This window comes from Tyto alba, unplaced genomic scaffold (genome assembly GCF_018691265.1).
Source record: "Tyto alba isolate M040663 unplaced genomic scaffold, T.alba_DEE_v4.0 Super-Scaffold_7, whole genome shotgun sequence".
Lineage (NCBI taxonomy): Eukaryota > Metazoa > Chordata > Aves > Strigiformes > Tytonidae > Tyto > Tyto alba.
The window spans coordinates 22,659,432-22,678,743 of record NW_024881328.1 but is presented as its reverse complement, the minus strand read 5'-3'; the positions used below and the strand labels follow the sequence as shown (position 1 = coordinate 22,678,743).

The window sequence follows — 19,312 nt, the reverse complement described above, 5'->3', positions numbered from 1 at the left end:
GAAGCTGTTGACTGGACTTCTGTTCAGCAAATCAACACTAGCTTCACCACAGCGTGCTTTGATAAATCTTTTTTCCCGTATGTGTCCAACTTAAAACTTAAGGTAATTTTATCTAGCATTTTTAATTTGGTTTAGACCTTATTAATTGGTTTCATCCAATTGTACTTGACAAGTAAAAAGTTCAGCATCTTACAGATGAAAAAAACATATGATTCACAGAAGTCCTCTTCAATTGAATGTGGAATAGTTTTCCTCTGAAGTGGGAGATCAGATGCCTTGGAGTTCTTATGTGAGCTTGCACAAGGCCTAAGAATCTTGAAGGAGGAAGGTGCAACCCTTTGAGATCACCTGGCAGGGTTTGGGTCTCACTCCGTTCCTTGCATGCCTGTGTAGACTGTAACTATGGTGATTTGGATTTGCTAGCAGAAGGGTACAGGAGCTGTTCCAGTTACCATTTTTACAGTTAGAAAAATTGTTACAGTTAAAATTTTGTGTGCTGTTTTTCTAAAACACTACAGACTTACAATAAATAAAACGGGCTATTTTATTCGAGTGAGTTCCATATTCACAAGCATCCGACATATGAGGTACACATACAATCAACAGACAAAAAGTAAAAAAAACCAAACCTTTGATAGACAGTTGCAAAACAGCTAGCCCAAAGTCCTGGTTGTGATTTTAGACAGCATTTTAGAACAATCTGAGATTGTTATCATTCTAGCTATATATCTTTGTTATTATCAATGATGACCTGGAGCCCAGAACTCATACATTTTTGCCTTTTTTTTTTTTTTTTCCAAAACATTAACAAATTATAATGTAAAATAAAGTAACATTAATTCCAGTAGAGCGAAGCCAAACTCTTGAACTTCACCCTCCCTGAACTTCAGTCTCTTTCTGATTTTTCTAGACAGGGAAGAATTTATTTCCCCCTCAGAATGTGTTGTCTCGATGTTAGTTTTATGAATATGACCTCAATAATGTGGGTGACCTTGGAAATTTTTTCATTATTATTTTTATTTCCTTTGGAAGGTGTAACTGGCTAGACTTTCCCCTTTCTCCCTACATTTCCCGTCACCTCAGCTCATGGGAAGCGCTCTGACCCGGGGCCCACGGAGGACCGAGGCGGAACCAGACGCTGTGGTTTGAACGCAAGGAAGTACGCCAAGGCCGCCTCAGGTTGCGTTCTGCGGACGCAGGTAGGTCTCAGGCGTTGCGCGGGCGACCCCGATCCCTGTTTCCTTACCGAACCCAGCGGGAGCCGGACTTTGTCGTTGCGGCAGCCCCGGCGGCGGCCAGCGCGGGCAGACCCGCCGCCCAGGCGGGGCCGCGGCCGGGGCCTGCCGGCAGCCGGGACCTGCCCGCCCCGCCCCGCCCCGGGCGCCCCACGGGCTGTCCCTCAGGGGCCGCCGCCGCCTCCCCGCCGGGCGGGAGGAGAGGCCGGGCTGGGGCACGGCCGGGGCAGCGCCGCCCTCCTGCCGTACTGCGGCCGCGGCCTGGGACCTCTCCCGCGGCGGGGACGGCAGGCTGGGCCGCGGCGGAGCGCGGGCGTTTGCGGGGGGCCGAGCTCGGAGCTTCCTGCCGGGGCGTTCGCGCTTCATGCAGCCGGCGTTAGGCTAAACGTGGCCGAGGGAGCACCGGGCCGTGGCGGGAAACGAGCCTGAGGCTGCGGTTTGCCCCTGCGTGCCCCGCCTTCAGGCCTGTGGGGCGGCTCGGCCCCTTCCCCAGCTCCTTCCGCAGCACTTGCCCCGCGGGAAAAGAGGAGGCGACCCGCCCGTGGGAGCAGGCGGGCTTTCCGCGGGTGACCGGCAGCGGCGCGGCGCGGAGGCAGCCCCGGCGGGGCAGGGCGAGGGCAGGACATGAGGTAACCGGCCGCTGCGGGCCCCCGTGCTGCCCGCGGCATGGCTGCGGGGTCTGCGGTGGCCCTGGCAGATGGGGGGAAAACGCCCTGTACGGCAGGAGCAGCTCTCTTCACACTTCATTCCTTACATCTGTAATACTGTTTATAGCTGTGCAGTGGCGGGTGGTCACGTTTTCTCCTTTGTGGAAGACTTTCTGGTTCGCTGTAACACAGCCTTGAAAAAATGCTTATTGTGTTTCAACTGATAGGAAGTCATTCTAAAGAATTTCTTGTCCTTTTAATGTATATTTTGCATGCTTAGACGAGCACTTTAGAAATAGTTCCTTAAGGACGTAAAAATTACCTGTTTTTAATCTATGCATTTGTAAGTTTCAGAAATCCAGCGTTTCCCATTGATTTCCTTTTTATAAGATATTCAAAATAATTACAGTTAAAAATAGCATACGAGTTTGTGGTCAATCACTCGTATCTGCTAAAAATCTTCCAGAAAGGGAAATATTTGAAACCTTCTTGCAGGTTGTTGTAGATACAGATCCTGGTTCTCAGTCATTAGAACAGGGAGATGCAAGAAGGATGTGTTACCTGGGCTTACAAGGAAATTATTTGAACCTGAAGTTTTTATATTCTCTTCAGGTATCTACTTTCATCCTGCCTTCTGGCAGCTTAGCTTGCCAGTACTGTGGGGAGTAAATGTGAATTAATATTGTAACTATTTTTTCTATCGAATGGACATATGTAAATAGAGGAACAGTAAGCAAGGCAAAAATACACTAATAAAAACCCCTTTGCTGAATGTCCTGTAATACAGCACATTAAATCTTAAACCCAAGTTTAAATATGTCAGTTTTCTCTTAGAAGTATTTGCCTCATGCTGTCTTAGTTCTCTAAAACAGGATTAAGAAAAAAACTCTGTTCAGCTAGGACTCACTCCAGACATGGTCATACAAAAAGGCTATAAATTTGTGCTGATTTTCAAGCTGTACTTGACTGTCACACCATTAGAGGGGAAATGCTTTTTTTTCTTTCTTGAAATTAGGTAGTTTGTATAGATCAATAATCCTGATAACTGTCTTGCAGCTTCTGCTTAGAAGTTCTTGGTGGAACAGTCAATTGCTTCTGCTTTTGATTATTGTCACTGTATCTAGTTTGCTTCATTTATATGGAAAAAGAGAACAAAAAAAGTATTTTTAATTAACCGGAAAATACCTGGGTAAAAAAATTGTCAAATGGTCTGGTAAATGTGGTTAATTTAGTACTTGATACTCTGTGGAAGGTTACTAGATTGTGATTTAACAGTGGCTTGATCAACCTTTGATCTGTATTTTAGCTTGTTTAATGCACTTTATAAAATCTCATAAGAAGTCCCAGCTACTTCTAAAAGCATGTGGCTGTATAATAAGGGAAAAGCCAAAAATAATTTTTATGGAGATCACATTGAATAAATAATGTTACACAACTTTATTCAGTGATAAAGTGGAATAAATTCTTTGTGAAGGCAATTACTGTATGGAACAAATAGAAGCAATAAAAGCAATCTCTGAAAAGGGACTACAAAGCAAACTTATTATAAAACATACTTAATACATAATATCTGGAAAATTTGTACCTCTTATTTTTGCATCCTTTCATTTTGCATAGGGAAGAAAACATTTCATATTATAACATCATAAATTAAAATTGCTTAGTTTTAGCTTTCCTTGTATCTGCCCCATTGTAGTACAATATGTCATAGGACTTTTATTCTCTGAAGCTGATTGTGCAGACATCAAAAGAAATACAGCTATATCCAATTTTGTGGAATGATTTCAGTACCTTACAAAGACTGCTCAAATAAGTTTTTTTCTTTCTCAGTAGACCTAGTGCGCACTGCTGCCGTCACCTTGATAATGCTGCACTGATGGAATCATGCCTAAAATTGAAGAGAATTCAAATTTGCTGAAGGTATGGTCTTGATCATTTTTTTTGTTAATGATTCTATCTTCCAAAGCAAGACTTCTAGACTTCTCCATGATCTCTGAGTTAAGGGAATTTGATGGGTCTTTTTCGGCGTACCGTGACGTTTACCACCAGTGGTTTGTGTTCCACAGCTTGGAACCAGTTTTGTAGGTTGTAGCGCAAATACATAGTTATTAGCACTGGGTACAAACTGGGGGATATGTTAAGAAAACAAATTAATGTTTACCAAATTTCAATAGATAAGGCTTGTAGCTTCGCCTATAACTTGGGAAATGAGGTTGCTTTTCTTTTGTGCAGTGGGTGATTTCAGCTGATGCGTTGTGACTGATCGATATGCCATGTTACAAAGGTGGTCAGCCTTCCTGACTAGAAGCCATATATCAAAGTCATTATGTGTTTACAAGACATAGACCACATACTAAAGAGAGGAGAGGAAGAGAGTGCAAAGGAAACTCTAGGAGAGGCTTATAGACAGGGTACACTAGATATCACTGTGAGATGGATGCACAGGGAGAGCCAGACGAGTCCAGGGATGCCAGCTCGGGAGCTCTTGCTATCTCGCTTCCTTTTACAATCAATAGTTGTATTTTCTGGCAGTTTCCAGACCCCAGTTTGGGATTATGGAGTGGCCTAGTGAGAGCAAGCCTCACTTGACTTAGTCATGCAGCACCTGCATGTTAAAAAGCTCAGCTTTGCCTTCTCAGTAGTAGCATGATAGCACATGTGCCTTTTAAGGGCAGGTTTCTAAATGTTAAAAGCTTACCAAGTGAACCAACTTTTCTTAGTGCTTGTGAGCATGCCAGTGTTCATTGTTGGGAGCTTCTCTGAGAAGGGTACAGGCCATAGGTTCTTCTCAAGCTTACCTTCATCAGAACATTAAAAGGTAGAGACATCGGTTTTTAGCTAGTAGTTTTAACTGTACTTAACTGCTATAATTCTATCTCATTACAGGTACCTCAGAATTGAATTTTTCTCAATACAGGATGAAAGAAAAATGACCTTCTGTTTTTCAATTACTCGAGTTTGTTCTTTGTAACAACATGCTTTACTGTGAAAAGTGAAAGAAGAATCTTTCTGGACGTTTTAAAGCTAGTTAGAGGGATAGCAAAATGCTTTGTTTGAGGCAGGTTTGCTTGTTTATGCTGAGACGTTGCCAAGCCCGAACTCTGAGTAGTGATCTGCTTTTGAGCCAGATAAATAGCTGCACACATGAAGATGAAGTGTTCAGCCTTGTTGGAAAGAACAAGACCAGGCTTTCTGAAAAACATGTGGGAATTGCATTGAACATGCTGTGGCAGTTGCAAAAGAAGAGGCCGTGTCTCTTAAGGACAAGTGAATATATAAGAAATCACTCCCAGTTTCTTACCCTTTGCATTTTGGCAGAAAACAAGGTGGAACACATGGAAGATGAAGCCATAGTGGACACCCTATATAGTATTCTGAGGTAGGCAGCATTATGTTGATTTCGATATCTACATTTTGTATAATAAAAAGAGACGGAATTTTAGCTACAAAGCCATCCTATAAGGAGACTGGATGACTGCCCCATCCCAGCTTCTGTATTCTGACTGTGACACAGACAACTTAATGTCCTGTGCCTCAGTTTTTGAGATGCAAAGCAGAACTGATCTGTTTTGCATTCCCAGTAAATGGAGTTAGGGTTATTAATGCAGAAATATTTATAGTCTGTTTAAATGAAGGAAGCAATAGAAAAGTAAAACATTAGGATAAATAATGAAAGGATGTATCACTTATTTGTTTATAATTTTTGAAGCAAAGTTCAAACTATTGTGTCTTTCTTCTGAAGGCTCGAGGTTGAAGACCATGATTTTCTAGCCAAAGCGCTTGTTACAGAAGCATGGAAAAGATTAGAAAGGCAAGTACTGTACTACTATGCTTCGTGAAAGGTGTAAGTTGCAAGCATGATTTGCTTCAGGTGAGGCTACATGGAGTTCTCAAAGAGTATTTCTGAGATGTTTTAAAAATTATGTATTTTAAATGTCAGTTGTATTTTTGAAGGTTTTGGAAATTATTTTTATACATGTGGAGGCTTTGAGTATTGATGGACTTTGATACACAGATATTTGAGAGATTCAGATACTGCAACAAGACACTTAAGATTTTTAAATACATTGTGTGGATTTATGTGCTTGAAGTAAAATGCAGGTTTTAATATTTATAGCTTTGTCTTAGTGCTTGATGTCCATCTTGTAAATGGTTGTTAGAACCTTGCTCATCTCAATTTTAGTAAAAAACTTTTGTATTAAAACACTTTCCCTTTGTGTGTTTTGTTGTTGTTGGTTGTTGGGTTTTTTTTTTTGTTTTTTTTTTTTGGATATTGTAGTTTTCAATCTTAATCTCAGGTTAATGGCAGAAACTAGTGTCAATCTTGGCACCAGCATCACAAAATTGCCAATCCCAGCTTAACACCTGGGGCATCTTGACTAGTAAATAAATTCAGTGTAGCTTGAATGCAAAATGACATTCAGTTAATAAATTTCTCACATTCATTTTAGCTATTTCACATCATTACTTGAGAATGCAGTCTTTATAGATATATTACACTGGTCTGATTTAATGAAGAACTTCTGATTTTTGTAGAGCTTCATATTCACATTAATATGAAATACCTCAGTGTTTTGGGCTAAGTCCAAGGTAGGTGACCAAACAGAAAATGCTTAGTTGTTTCCTTGTTTTGTAATTTGAATGTAACCTTGTCTTTTATATAATTGTTGAAGTAGATTTTTGTCTTTAGTTATTCACTAGAAATAAAAGGTAAAAACTCCGTCTTTCTTTGCTGTCTTGACAGGCTTAGTTTGCCAGCTCTGTCTAAATTTGCACTGTGTTTATACAAGCAACACAGACATTTCAGTCCTGTAATTGGCAAAGTAGCTCATATTGTGGACATGAAACTGGATTCTATACAGGATATCAGGTAAGTGTCAGAAGGAAATGGAGTAGCAGGAGAAGCAGTATGTCACAATTACTGAGTTGCCTTTGCTGAACACTTTCTATTTTTCTCAGTTGGAGGTTGCTTTTCTGCAGTTTGGGATTTGTGGGAAAGAGGTGATTTGTATTCATGCATTAATTTTCATGAACACATCTGCTTACATGAATGCATTTTTCCAATGATTTTGCCAAGAATTTCTTTATAATCAATTTAAACACTTAAAACTAATTTTCTACTTAGAGTAGAAAAATGTCAGATATTGCTTTATCCTGATACTAAATATTACATGGACTTTTTTGAGAATTTAGAGGCTATTGACTCACCAGAATATGATTTGCTTCCTTGACACTGATAGTTTCTCTACTATGACATGGATTTAGTTTACTGTTGTGAATAGCAATAAGGAGTCTTAGAGCAATGTTATTTTTATGTATCTTAAGAGGTTGGCGGAGTTTTTTTGGTCAAGCTGAATTAACCAATTCTCTTGCTAGCATGTCTAGTGCATTACCCTAATATTAAAACTACTTAGAACCCAGCCATAGTCAAAGAAAACCAACCTTCGTTTTCTTGCCTCTGTTCTCCGTGGGCTATTATAACGAAGGCTGCTCTTCCTTTTTTTTCTGCTTTATACAGCACCTGCAGTCCCAACACTTATTTTTGTGGATGTGAGAAGCCGGTTTATGAAACTCATTGAATGGGACTGCATTTCTTTACAGAAATTACTCTCCCTGTGGTTGCAAGTTTTATTCTCTTAGGAAGGGATTCTTTCTCTAGGAGTGACAATGACTCTTCTTCCCATCTGTCACTTGATAATTGTTTGGATTTCTTTAGTTTCCCTTGAACATGAAAGATCTTCTGCAAATGTTAATCAGGCAAGTCAGGGTCTTGCCTTAGGCAAACACTTTCATCGCGTACAAATTTGTAAGCAATGGTTGAAAATTTCCAGTCATTTCAGAAATTCACTGAAAGCAGAATTTCAATGTTAGTAGGAGAGGTGGGTTTTGCTCATATATTTTTTCTGCATTAAATTTAAAATACCTTTTTACTCAGAAGCCAGCAACACCCTAACATTCATTTATTTGCGTCGTTTTATTTAAGAAATCTAAAATTTATTGCTTTTCTTGTTCAATGTGTAAGTGTAAAATCTTTTGAATTTTTTAGGATCTTGTCAGTTTTGATGATCAGCATATCTGATGTTATCTCACAAAGTTTTCGAGATCGATTATTACTCAAGGCTGGACAGCTCTTGGAAGAAAATGATGAAGTCCGCTCAAACTATGCCAAAAAAATACTACAGTTTCTTCAAAATGTTAAACTGAGATATCATCCACTGCTAGAAAAATGCAACAAGGTTTTCCTTAACAGTGCTTCCCATCTTGATATACACCATATTAGTTTTATTTTTGGACTGTATGAGCAGCTGGGTTTTGACAATGCTGAATTCCGCTTGGTTGCTAAACAGCTGCTCTCTGAAACTATAGATGATTATTATCATCCTGAAACCTTTACAAAATTATTTTTCACTCTTGGGCCTATGGCAGGATCCACAGTAAGAGAAAGGTAAGTTTATTAACAGTTTTGTCTTATGATATGTATGTAGTCTTGCACACAAATGAAGAATGTACAGGTGTTTGGAGGAATTTCTGAACCGATCTGTGGGCTAGTTGTAACTTTGTAGCAACATATTATTTCATTATGGAAACACTGTCATAGCAGTTTGTCTTAAAACAGTTGCACAGAAAGCTGGGTTCAGTAATCAAGGGGTGTGTGAATGCTGTTATGCAAGGCCATCTTGTAGCTCTGTCTCTTAGACTGTGGCCTTCCTTTCACAGTGGATGTTAGTAAAAAAAACTTTCTGTTTTTGCCCTACGAAATGCATGGTGTGGTATGTGTTGCTTTTTCCTTTTTAAGACTGGCAGTAGTTGAAACAGCCTGAGTCTTGTCCTATCCCAGTTTGCTGTACATCCTATTCTATATGAAAGGTTGTCAGCAGGGAACACTTCAGCATTTATTTAGCAATTAGAGCATACTACTACGTGGCAGATTTTTCTCTGCCTGTTTTTCTTCTGCTACAAAATTCTGTTTGGGGGTGGTATTAGTCATGGGTCTCTCAAAGTCTGCAGTTTTAGGCAGAATTTGCTGTATTAATTATAATTAGTCATGTTTTCAGACTTTTCTTCATGAACGTTTGCCTTTGTTCAGGGATCTGGATATACTGCAGGCCTGTGTTGGTTTTGCTGTAGCTGACTTAGTTCCCAAAGCTTTTCCTAGTTTTTTTTTCCTAAGTTTATTTTATTTTTGGTAAAAATCAGTGTGAGGTAGAAAAAGTCATTGGCTTTGTCTGTCCCAGAACCAGTTCAACTCATGTTTGATTCTGTTACCTGTAGCTTGCTGATTGATTTCTTTCAGAATTGTTGGACTTGATGGTTTCTAGCAACAGAGCAATATGTGCTGATCTAACACACATCTCTCTACCTGTGTCATACAAGTCAACTGTTTAGAAAAAGGGCCCACAGAACAAAGGTCTCTAGTTTGGGGGAATTTGTTTTCCTGTATTTCCTGAAGTAGTCTATTGATTCTTTCCCTGCTAGACAAAGAAAAAGGCCACAATCTTTGCTGGAGATTTGCAACTGTTTTTCCTTGGAAAATATATCTTTTCTTTTCCTCTCTAGGTTGCTAGTAACTGCAGCGCTCATGGCAGAAGAATTTAGCAGTCACCAGGTATTGATAATACTGAAGACAATGAAGAAAATGAAATGCAGAGATTCTCACCTACTCAAAAAGTAATTTTTTTGATACTAGTAAGAAGTTGTATTCTCTATGTAAACTATGTCCATTTAGTATGGAAAACTATATAATATCTAGTAAATTGGGATTGGAGAGTGTGTCACTTGCACACAAATGCATATACACTATATATAATTAGCTATTACAGATTTTAGAATATCACAGCTTGACCCGGGAGTAATTGAGGCAATTTAGGCATTCCACAGAAGGACATTTCAACCCTACCAAGTTAATGTAACATAATTTTTGGCTTCTTTACAAATATGTGATCCTATTTGAGTGAACTTGGCCTCTAACAATTACTGTAAACTGGTGAGACAAATGAGAATACAGTAAATTGCAGAGAATGTGTCCTACGTAGGAGATCCTGTAACTGATGTGCATTGTTTCTTAAAAGCCATTGTGCCCTACTTTAAACTATTACGTCCTGCCTCTTCAAGAACATGGGACAGATTTTCTGCAGTTGTAAACTGAACGTTGTTTTTAGGGAGAGGTAATATATTTCATACAAAGGAGGGAAAAGCAGCTGAGGTTTTGGGCACAGAAGATGTAGTATCAGATATGTCACAGATGCAGCAGAGTTAAAGGCAGGTTGTGAGTAGTAACTGGATTGAATGTAGTTGTATGAACTGTATAGATCCTTGGAAGAAAAAGGACAAGTAGCACTGTGGAGCTGAGTGGTGTTAAAGGGAAGACCAGGTGAATTCAAGCTTTTTCGCCTTGAATCTCACTGTCTAAAGAAGGTCTTAAGGTATTCTCTTTCCCTACAAATCTAGCCCCCTCTTGCAGCTTTAGACCAACATAGCTGTAGCAACCACTATTATGTGAGTGAGTCCAGTGGTGCTGAAGCTGGTGACGCTGTTCTGGTTTAATCCCATTCTTGGTTATTAGAGTGAAGTAGCTGTTTTGCTGTGATGAGGACTTTAATTTTGTAATTCACTAAGTGTAGAGAGGCTGCTGGCTGTGTCTCAGTAGAGCACTGTCAAAACTGGGGTGGAGAGGAGTGTAGGTGTGTGTAACCCTCCACATAAGTACTGTGCACCACAGGACCCCCCTTCTTCATGTGGGATGTTGGGGTTTGTAATATCTTCTGTATTAGCATAATACCATGTCATCTTTTCCTCTTTGCATGCAGAATGGCTTCTGTTCTGCACAAACACTTGGATAGCTATCATGTATTACAGTTGGTAAAGTTAACACAGTACTTGGTGGTGTTACGTTGCCACAATCTGGAGCTGCTTGCCAAACTGAAAATGTTACTATTTGGGTAAGTGTATATTCTTGGAAATGTAGCTATTTAAGTATTAAACAGTTGTGTGCTTAATATTTTAAACAACACACTAAGAAGTTAAATTGTTTTGTTTCTATAAAATATGAAGTAGTAACAAACTGTTAAAAGTTTTTGATTCTGTTAAACACGTAAATCAGAGGATAAGAAGTGGCTATTGTCTTGACTCTAGATCCGTTAGTGTCTGCTAATAGATATATCTTGTAAAAACAGATATTTTTTTTTTTTTTGTCCCTTGCCACTTGGCCACTGCAATATAATGACATTGAACAGGAAATTTTGATTAGTACTTTGTAGGAAGGGTAGGTATTAATATACTCTGATGTTTGGAGGAACAAGTAATGAAAAATATATGGTAAGAATGCTGTGGTTGGGACGTGAAAGTTTGAAGCAGAAGTACTCTTCTTTTGATTGAAGAACTGTCTAGTTAGTTCTCAGGCTTGTACGGTTGCAGCATAGAAAGGGAAACCATTTCTGGAATTGGAGGAGATCTGCCGCTGTTGCTTCCTTCGCTCAGCCTCTACAGGAATGCAGTGTCCTGGTTGTTCATATTTTTTGTGGATGTTGCCTTCATGTTCCTCAGGCACCTCAGAACCTGGTGCTCCCCAGGACGGAAATCACGGAAATTATCCAGGCCCAGAAATCCACAGACTCCATTAACCAAGGCCGACCTTCTGCCCCTTACTAAGGACTTCTCTGTTTATCAGTAATGCTTGGAGCCTCACGAGCTGACTGAGATGCTCCCTGTCTTCCTCCCTTTCATTTTTGAATAAATTAGAAGGAAGAAGTTAATCTCAGTGAAAAAAGTGGTCACTAACACTGAATTTCTACCATGTCATTAAAATTCTACTTCTTTCATACTTGATGTGAAGCTTTTGACTTTATATTTTTTTCATGCATGTAATTTATTTGGGTTTTTAAACATTTGCACTTTGTCAGTACTGATGGTCTGGTTTTATTTCTCCCAGTTTTTTAAAATCTAGTGTCATACCTGCTGATATTGCTGCAATAATTCACGTTCTGGCCATGCTTCCTCCCTTTGAAGTGGAGGAAATCATTATAAGCAAAGCAGCAGCGGTTCTGCCTCAATGCAGTCTCCGTCATTTGAATTGCATTGCTACAGCTCTTGTCAAATGGAATCATTATAACCAGTTGCACTGGCAAAACAGTTCGGAGCTATGTGTAAAGCTTCTGCAGAAACTAAATGACTGTGGATTTCAGAGGCTTCAGAAAGCCAACAACTTAAATCTTCTGTTGGAAGAACTTAAACATGTGAATGGAGAGTGGTTTGAAGAAGTCATCAGTGAGGAAACTATGACCACGTGTCAACGCTTGATAGACCAAATAACGTGGACAAATGTATTACAGTTGTCTCTCTTTCTCATAAAAACAAACCACCGTTGTCCTTCATTACTTGACAGAATAGCTTCTGTGACTGTTGAAAATATAGACAAGGTACTACAGTTTTTTTTTCTTTGTATCTACTGTGTAAGTTATTCAGGAAGAAAGGACAGATTAGCAGTTAATGTGTTCCAGAGCACAATCCACACAGTCTTTCTAAGAGTTTTCTTCAGTGTACCTGATTTGTAGCTTATCTTTTTCTGTGTTCACTCAAAGTTGTTTTGCTTCCATGTATATTATTTTGCAATTCTCTTTAATTTTCCTTTCTTATTTTATTGTTCAGTCAGTGTTAGGTCAACCATAATCCTTTGCATTCAGCTTTACATTTGACTATCTTAAATAATTTTTCTTTAACAACTTTACAAATAGTCATATCACACAGTGTATTTTTTATGTTACTTGTGCTTGTGGGGATTTCCCCAATAGCCTGTCTTTTTCATCAAAATTACTGTGTTTTCTTGCTATCTTTTTTTTCTCCTTCTCAATCTGGTATTTATTTAGATCTTTGATTTTATGCTATGACAGTTTAGTTTCTTTAAGAGCATTTAATGGGAAACATTTTTAAAAGCTTCTTAAAGTCTGAGTATACAGAAACACTTGAATCGTCTACATTAAATAGATTTTAAGTTTTAGCCATAGCTGCACTTTTAATGATACTGCATTTTATTTTTTTTATTATTTCTATCCAGGAAAAGATAACAGAAGAAAAAAATTTAGAAAAAGAGCTCATCTAGTCTTAAATCTCACAATTCTGGATGAATTATAAAACCCTTTTTTATTGTAAAGCATTGTTAGGATATTTTGCAGCAACCTAATTTAGGATGTCTTTTTTTCCAGATCCACCCCTTTGAAATCTATTTTATTCTCTTACTTTTCTCTGCTCTGAATTATGACCCTCCTGCCAATGAAGAGTTCTTTGAGAATTGTATCCAACATCTTACTTCTAATTTGAGTAAGTGCATTAGTCAAAAATATTCTGACATGAAATAAATGAGTATCATTGGAATATGTTATTTGTACTGAAAAAAAAATGGGAATAGAATGGCATATTTTTTTTAAGCAAAGAAAAAAGTGTGTCTGTATGTTACTACTAATACTCTGCCTACTGGGGTTAAACCACGACAAGGATTCAGTGTATGCCTCTGCTGGGTTTTCTACCTTCATTTCACCTTTTAAAAATTACTGTTGATAATGGACTAGCAAGGTATCTTGAGTGTAGTAAAAAGCAAGTGAAAATTCTGATTAATTTGCTGTGCTGTTATTGGATATCATTGTTGCAGCATTCTCCAAGGACTCATCATTTGGGGATTTGGGAACAGGATACGTTGTTTTGTGATTCATCACAAAGAAATGGCTAAGTTGTAGAGGAAATGTGTTGAGACTTTTTTTTTTTTTTAATGGATTGATGATGCAGACTCACAGAACTCTGAAAATTTGCTTTCCACTGAAATATTGTGGAGTTGCCTTTTTCTAAGACTAACTAGTTTCTTCCTGCAAAGACCTGGCAAGAGTTACCTTATACCTTGGTGCAGTTAGCAGAGGTAGTCCTTCACCTGCCTGTGCGTTCATCTGCTATGTTAAGAGAGAAACTTGGATGATTTAGGAGGCCAGAGGGCAGGGCATTGCAAATCGTTTCAACTTTGTCATGTGTTAACATGGATTTCTGTCTGGATTTTAAAGGTTGTTTTGAAACTCACCACTTGGTGCTGCTTGGTCATGTTTTGGCAGTGGCTGGGTATTTTCCTCCAGTTCTGATAACAAGGATATTTAATGTTTCCTTCCTAAGCAAATTGGATGCTCAACTTGAAGGTAGATATCTAGCTCACTGGTGAATTTGATTATATATCATTTGGCATAAAATGGAATTGTGTATCTGTATGTGACTTAAGAAGTAGAATTACTCTTTAAATGATTGGATTTTCTGAAAAGACCCCTGTATATTATCTAGGCATTATTTGAGTGCTAAAAGGGAAGGAATGAACAAAAACTTGTGTTTTAAAATAAAAGTACAGACTTGTATTACAGATGAGACATGCTCATTTAAAACACATTTTATAGTCAACTTCTTGTACTTGGTATTTAATAATTCTTTAGTTTTATTGGAAATAAAATTACCTGAGTGTGGTATTTATTACTAGCAATAGTCATAAAGCTCAAGAAATAATGTGGGATTCTTGTCTGCAAGAAATAAGTCTGACCAGTCTCTTCTCTCTAAATAAGAGACTGTGTTTGTCTGACTGTTTCCTTCTTCTCTACCTGTACGTTGTTTGCTGTCAATGTACTGTTGCCATTTTGCCTTCGACCACTTAATTAAAAGTTAAATGATAGAAGAAAGTTTAAATTGCTACTTTCGTTTGTCTTGCTGTTGTTCTTAATAATGAGGAAAACAGTTATTTTTAATTTTTTCCTAAGGGATTTTGAGAACCTTTCTAAGGTTCTGCAGCAAGAATTTTATAAATGCCATGGTATATAGATATTTGCATCTCTAGTAAAGAATTCAGAGGTAGTTATTTAGTTCAATGTGTTGGATTTTTCACAATTCAGTTCACACCTTCTCATTTTGTTTGACTTAGTCCTGCCTGATACCCTAAAGCGGAAGGTCCACTCGTGCCTCATGAAATTGAACAGAGCAGTCTGTCTGGAATGCCCGGAGTTTCACGTCCCTTGGTTTCATGAGCGCTACTGCCAACGTGTTTTTTATAACAGTAAGTAATTTAGGAGAGGAAAAGCCGCCCTTGTTACTAGTAATGGTCTATTTTCAACAGACTGCTAGATGCTTCTAAAACTGTCATGTTGACACTAGCAGACAATAGAAGCTCAGAAAGGTGCACCCCGCTATCTGCTAAGGATGCGTTCTTGAAAAGTGCAACCGCTTAGTAGTGTGACAGATAGCAAAGCAGTTTTCCCTGTGAGAATTAATGTAATAGAGATAGGATATTTCTTCATAAGAAATAAAATTTAAATACACAGAAACAGTGTATATGGTATGGATGATGGAGAGGCAGGAAGAGGATCATTAGGATTGTCTACTGGAGGAGATGGGTCACTTTGATCCCTGCTTCACTTACATGACTGAACATTTGACTTAAATTTTTCAAGGTGAACATTTGTCATCTTCCTCAGAAGAATCAAGCTCCATTGAGGATGAGATGGAGAAATAGGCTGGTGATCAAGTATAGCAGTTGAGATCTTTCAGAATAACAATCGGTTCAAAAAATCCAGCTAATGGAAACTCAGCATCTCCTCCACTAATTCTCATGGGGGAGATCTGCTTTGCTATCCATTGAACTCAGCTGCTTTAGCTCTGAGACTGAAGATGCCTAATGGAGCAAGGTATTAAACAATCTGCAACAGAGAGAGAAGTGACAGTGTGGTGTGCCTGTGACAGATGCAGAAATAAGTAAATACCTATTTAAGTGTGTAAGCGTGATTAAAAGTGAATAAAATCCAACAGGTGAAGCCTCAAACTAATGTGTTTGTAGCAGGTGAATGGGAAAAATCCTGGAATGGAAGGTCTGGATTTGAAATGGATGCTTAATAGGCACCTGCCACTTTCCACCAAAAGATGATCACGTGGTCTCTGAATTATGATGGAATAACACCAAGGATCTGTGAAAAAGCTTTAATTCAGTAGGCTGGCTGTCAGAAATGCAGAATCACGAAGTGCTATTTTCAAAACTTTGGCTGTGGAAGTTCTGATGTATGAATTCGTTATTTTGTCTTTGTAGGCAGGAGCCGAATAAATCCACTGCGACAGCATGTTCATGGAATGCTGACAGAGATCTTAGGAGGGAGCCATTATGCAAGAATATCTGTTCTCACACCATACTACTATGTAATAGGTGAGAAGTTAATCCTCTAAGGATTGTTATGGAGACCTCTGATATCACTGTTGTCATCAAGATTAGGAAGCCCCTGGGCATGTGGCCCAAAGATGCTGCAAAAAACAAACTGCTGAATAAAATACAGTTTCTGAAACATTCTGCATAATATAAATAATGTTGGAGATCTCTTACGGTTATCACTTAGTTTTTCTAGAAGTAAGCACTGTACAGATCAAATTCTTTCCCTTTTTTTTTGGTCAGTAAACAGGTTTGCTGTGTTTTCTCGCAGATTTTGAGTGCATTCTGGATGAAAATAAAAAGCCTCATTCCTGTATCGCTCAGAATGTACCTTCAGGTGATGCGGAGCGAATACACTTGAGACATGACATCAGGAATGAAGGGAGAAAGGCTCTGCCACCAGGAGCCCAGAGGTTAGTATATCAAATTCATGCATATTAGCTCTTCCAAACTTCCATGTTCAGACCAGATTTTTGATGCTTATGTCCTAAATGGTTGTTGCAACCCTTAGACTATTTATTTTTCAGTTGCTTTTCCCAAAGCCTTATGAGGTTTAGTCTTCCTAGGTGTGGTGTGTTGATCCCAGCCAGTAACTAAGATCCTACCCAGTGGCTCGCTCACTCCCCTGCAGTGTGATGGAGGAGAGAATCTGGAAGACAAAAGCAAGGGGAAAAAAACCCTCCTGGGTTGTAATTAAGACAGTTTAATGCATGAAGAGAAGAAACAAGTAAAAAAAAAAAAGGTGGTGGGGAGGAAGAAAACAATTGATGTAAATGCAGTCACTCACCACCAGCAGACCAGTGCCAGAGCAATGGCTACTTTGGAAAAATTTCCCCCCTCCCTCCCTATTTTATTGCTGAGTATGATGTTATACGGTGTCAAATATCACTTTGGCCAGTTGAGGTTCCAGCTGTGTCCCCTCCCAAGCTCTTGCCAATGCCAGCCTATACTCTGCTTGCAGAGCAAGAAACGGAGAAGGCCTTGATGCTATGCAAGCACTCTTCAGCAATAGCCAAAATATTGGTGTGTTAAGAACACTGGTTTGGTCACAGATTCAAATTACAGCACCATATAGGCTGCTGTGAAGAAAAGTAACTCCATCTCAGTCAGATCCAGCTCACTAGGACAGACAGGACATTCTTGAAATGTCTTTCAAGAGATTGGAACATGGCTTTCCTCCCATCTGTTCAAATGTAAGCCTTGAAAATGCTGGTTAGCTTTTTGGCCATTCGAACAAAAACAGACACGGGGAAGAAATGCTTTGTCTAAATCATGTGAAGTTCAAGTATCTCTAGATAAATACGAGGAAAGTGTCTAGTTTCAGGGAGTTGTTTAATTTTCTTTTCCAGTGAATTTTCAGGTTTATCTAGTAATAGTCTTGTTGCAACTATCAGTACTGAACTAGAAATGCCACTTCTCACTATTCAGGTAGGACCTGAAAGTAAATGCACATTTTTGTTATTTGCAGAATTGCTTTGGAATTTCTTGATTCAAAAGCTTTTAGCAAACATTCACGTCACCTGAAAGGAGAATGTGCAGTGAAAAAAAGACACCTGGAAATGCTGGGGTACCAGGTAGTTCAGGTGAGCTGTCAGCAGTGTTTTGTGTCCTTTCTGAGTTGTATCAATAGTGCACATCGATACATTTTCCTTGCAGCACATGTAGAGATAATTTTAATAGCTATAAGCACCTACTGGGTGAGAGCAATGTTGTATTTAGGGGGGAAATTGCAAGCTGTTCTCAAGATGGTGTAAGGACTTCATAGAACTTGCACCTTCTCTGAAAGTGGCTGCAGCAAAACTGAAGTCAAAATGTCTCGGTCCTTACCTTACTGCAGGCAACCTAGCAATCTTGATGTAGCCTGAGTAAAGGAAGAAAAGTGAAATGAGAATTTCAGTTCAATTCACCAAAGAATTCTACGTTAGAAAAAGATTGAACGTATCTTCCTTGAGTGATAGACAGTTATGGCAGCTGCATATGGGATATGGATGCTGTCTGTCTGCCGCAGTGATAATGCTGTGACGGGAAAGACTAGTGGCCAGAGATAATTCACAGCCACCGGCATAGAAACGTTTGGGTAATGGGTGCTTATGAATGCAGATTCTCCTGCATATGTAATTACTCACCTACTCTAATCATAGCTATAATCCTTCTTTAAGCTTAAGTTTTGGTTTTGTTTTTGTTTTTAGCAGGATAGTCATCCTTTCCCATATTGCCCTGAGAGTAAATGTTATGCTACTGAAACACCATTACAGTTTGGCACATTAACACTACAAACTATAGTGACTGGGGATTTTTCTCTCAATTTGGGTTTCAGAAGGTGGGAGATGGTGTAATGGAGTTGCCATAGCCTGTGTTGCAGGGGCATCTGCTTTACACCTCTGCAACTATGCTGCTTTTTGGAAACAACCTGTACTTACATGAAGAAGAATCTGGCATTGAGAAATTAATCTTTTCAATATTAGAATCAGCCTAGCTTTTAGAAGGACACAGGTAATATTTTCAAGTGAAGAACAACAGATATCAGAGAGACTTTTCTTTGCTGTAAGATGGTATGTGGCTTATACCGGTGTTAACACCCAGTTTGTGTAATTTTGTTCTACAGATTCCTCACTTCGAGTGGAATTCTATGGTTTTGTCAACAAAAGGTGAACGGCTAGAATATTTGAGAAGGCATCTATATGGAATACAGTGATGTCAGACAGGCAGTCAAAAGTACTTTTTATACAAATTCTTTATGTACCATTAAACTTCCTGTAATCCTGGAATACTTAGTTTCAAAAATCTCTTTATCTGAGTCAGCTGGACCAAGGCTTGCCATGGGGCATCAGGTGTCAAGAGATGTAATCCTCTATTTGTTAGGGATGTGATAAGGATGCTTAAAATCTCCTGTTATCTGGAAGCTATTCAAGTACGGGAGCCTGTGACAGTTTTGCCATAAAATTTCATTATTATTTCCTAAATAAATAGCACAGAGGCTTAGCCAGACATCAAACTGTCCAAAGAAGAAGTTGGAAATACTCTTGACTGTGAGAGGAGGAGGCAGATCTACTGGAAACTGTCTTGCAGCATGTGACAGAATGAGCAATAGGGATCAAACAGTATCTGTACTGTGAAACCAAGAAACTGAAAGGCAGATTTGCTAAGAATAGGACTGCTATTACAGCCATTCTGTTTCCATCTTCCAGAACAGAGGTACTGTGGGTGCTTGTGTCGGGGGAGGGTGC

At 39.0% G+C, this 19,312-nt stretch overlaps 1 protein-coding gene across 5 annotated transcripts; it reads left to right on the top strand.

Moving 5' to 3' along the window:
* The first annotated feature begins 569 nt into the window (after positions 1-569).
* FASTKD1 (FAST kinase domains 1) lies at positions 570-18,853 on the top strand. Of its 5 annotated transcripts, none has more exons than XM_032989685.2 (16): positions 570-1,199; positions 3,716-3,802; positions 4,769-5,261; positions 5,625-5,693; positions 6,627-6,752; positions 7,929-8,327; positions 9,440-9,550; positions 10,690-10,821; positions 11,811-12,297; positions 13,081-13,195; positions 13,924-14,052; positions 14,817-14,948; positions 15,972-16,085; positions 16,357-16,498; positions 17,554-17,668; positions 18,691-18,853. In XM_032989685.2, the coding sequence occupies exons 3-16, from the start codon at positions 4,927-4,929 to the stop codon at positions 18,778-18,780; spliced, it is 2,496 nt and encodes an 831-aa protein (XP_032845576.1). In that variant the 5' UTR covers positions 570-1,199; positions 3,716-3,802; positions 4,769-4,926; the 3' UTR covers positions 18,781-18,853. The 5 variants fall into 5 exon arrangements, with proteins under 5 accessions (XP_032845576.1, XP_032845577.1, XP_032845578.1 ...); XM_032989686.2 differs by having other exon boundaries at positions 3,713-3,802; XM_032989687.2 differs by lacking the exon at positions 570-1,199 and adding an exon at positions 1,394-1,864.
* Positions 18,854-19,312: the final 459 nt, after the last annotated feature.

Bases quoted from the DNA above. Each gene is read 5' to 3' on its own strand.
- FASTKD1 (XM_032989685.2), top strand. From the start codon at position 4,927: ATGCTTTGTTTGAGGCAGGTTTGCTTGTTTATGCTGAGACGTTGCCAA. The intron at 10,822-11,810 runs GTAAGTGTATAT...TATTTCTCCCAG, and splicing joins CTGAAAATGTTACTATTTGG to TTTTTTAAAATCTAGTGTCA. The intron at 14,053-14,816 runs GTAGATATCTAG...TGTTTGACTTAG, and splicing joins ATTGGATGCTCAACTTGAAG to TCCTGCCTGATACCCTAAAG.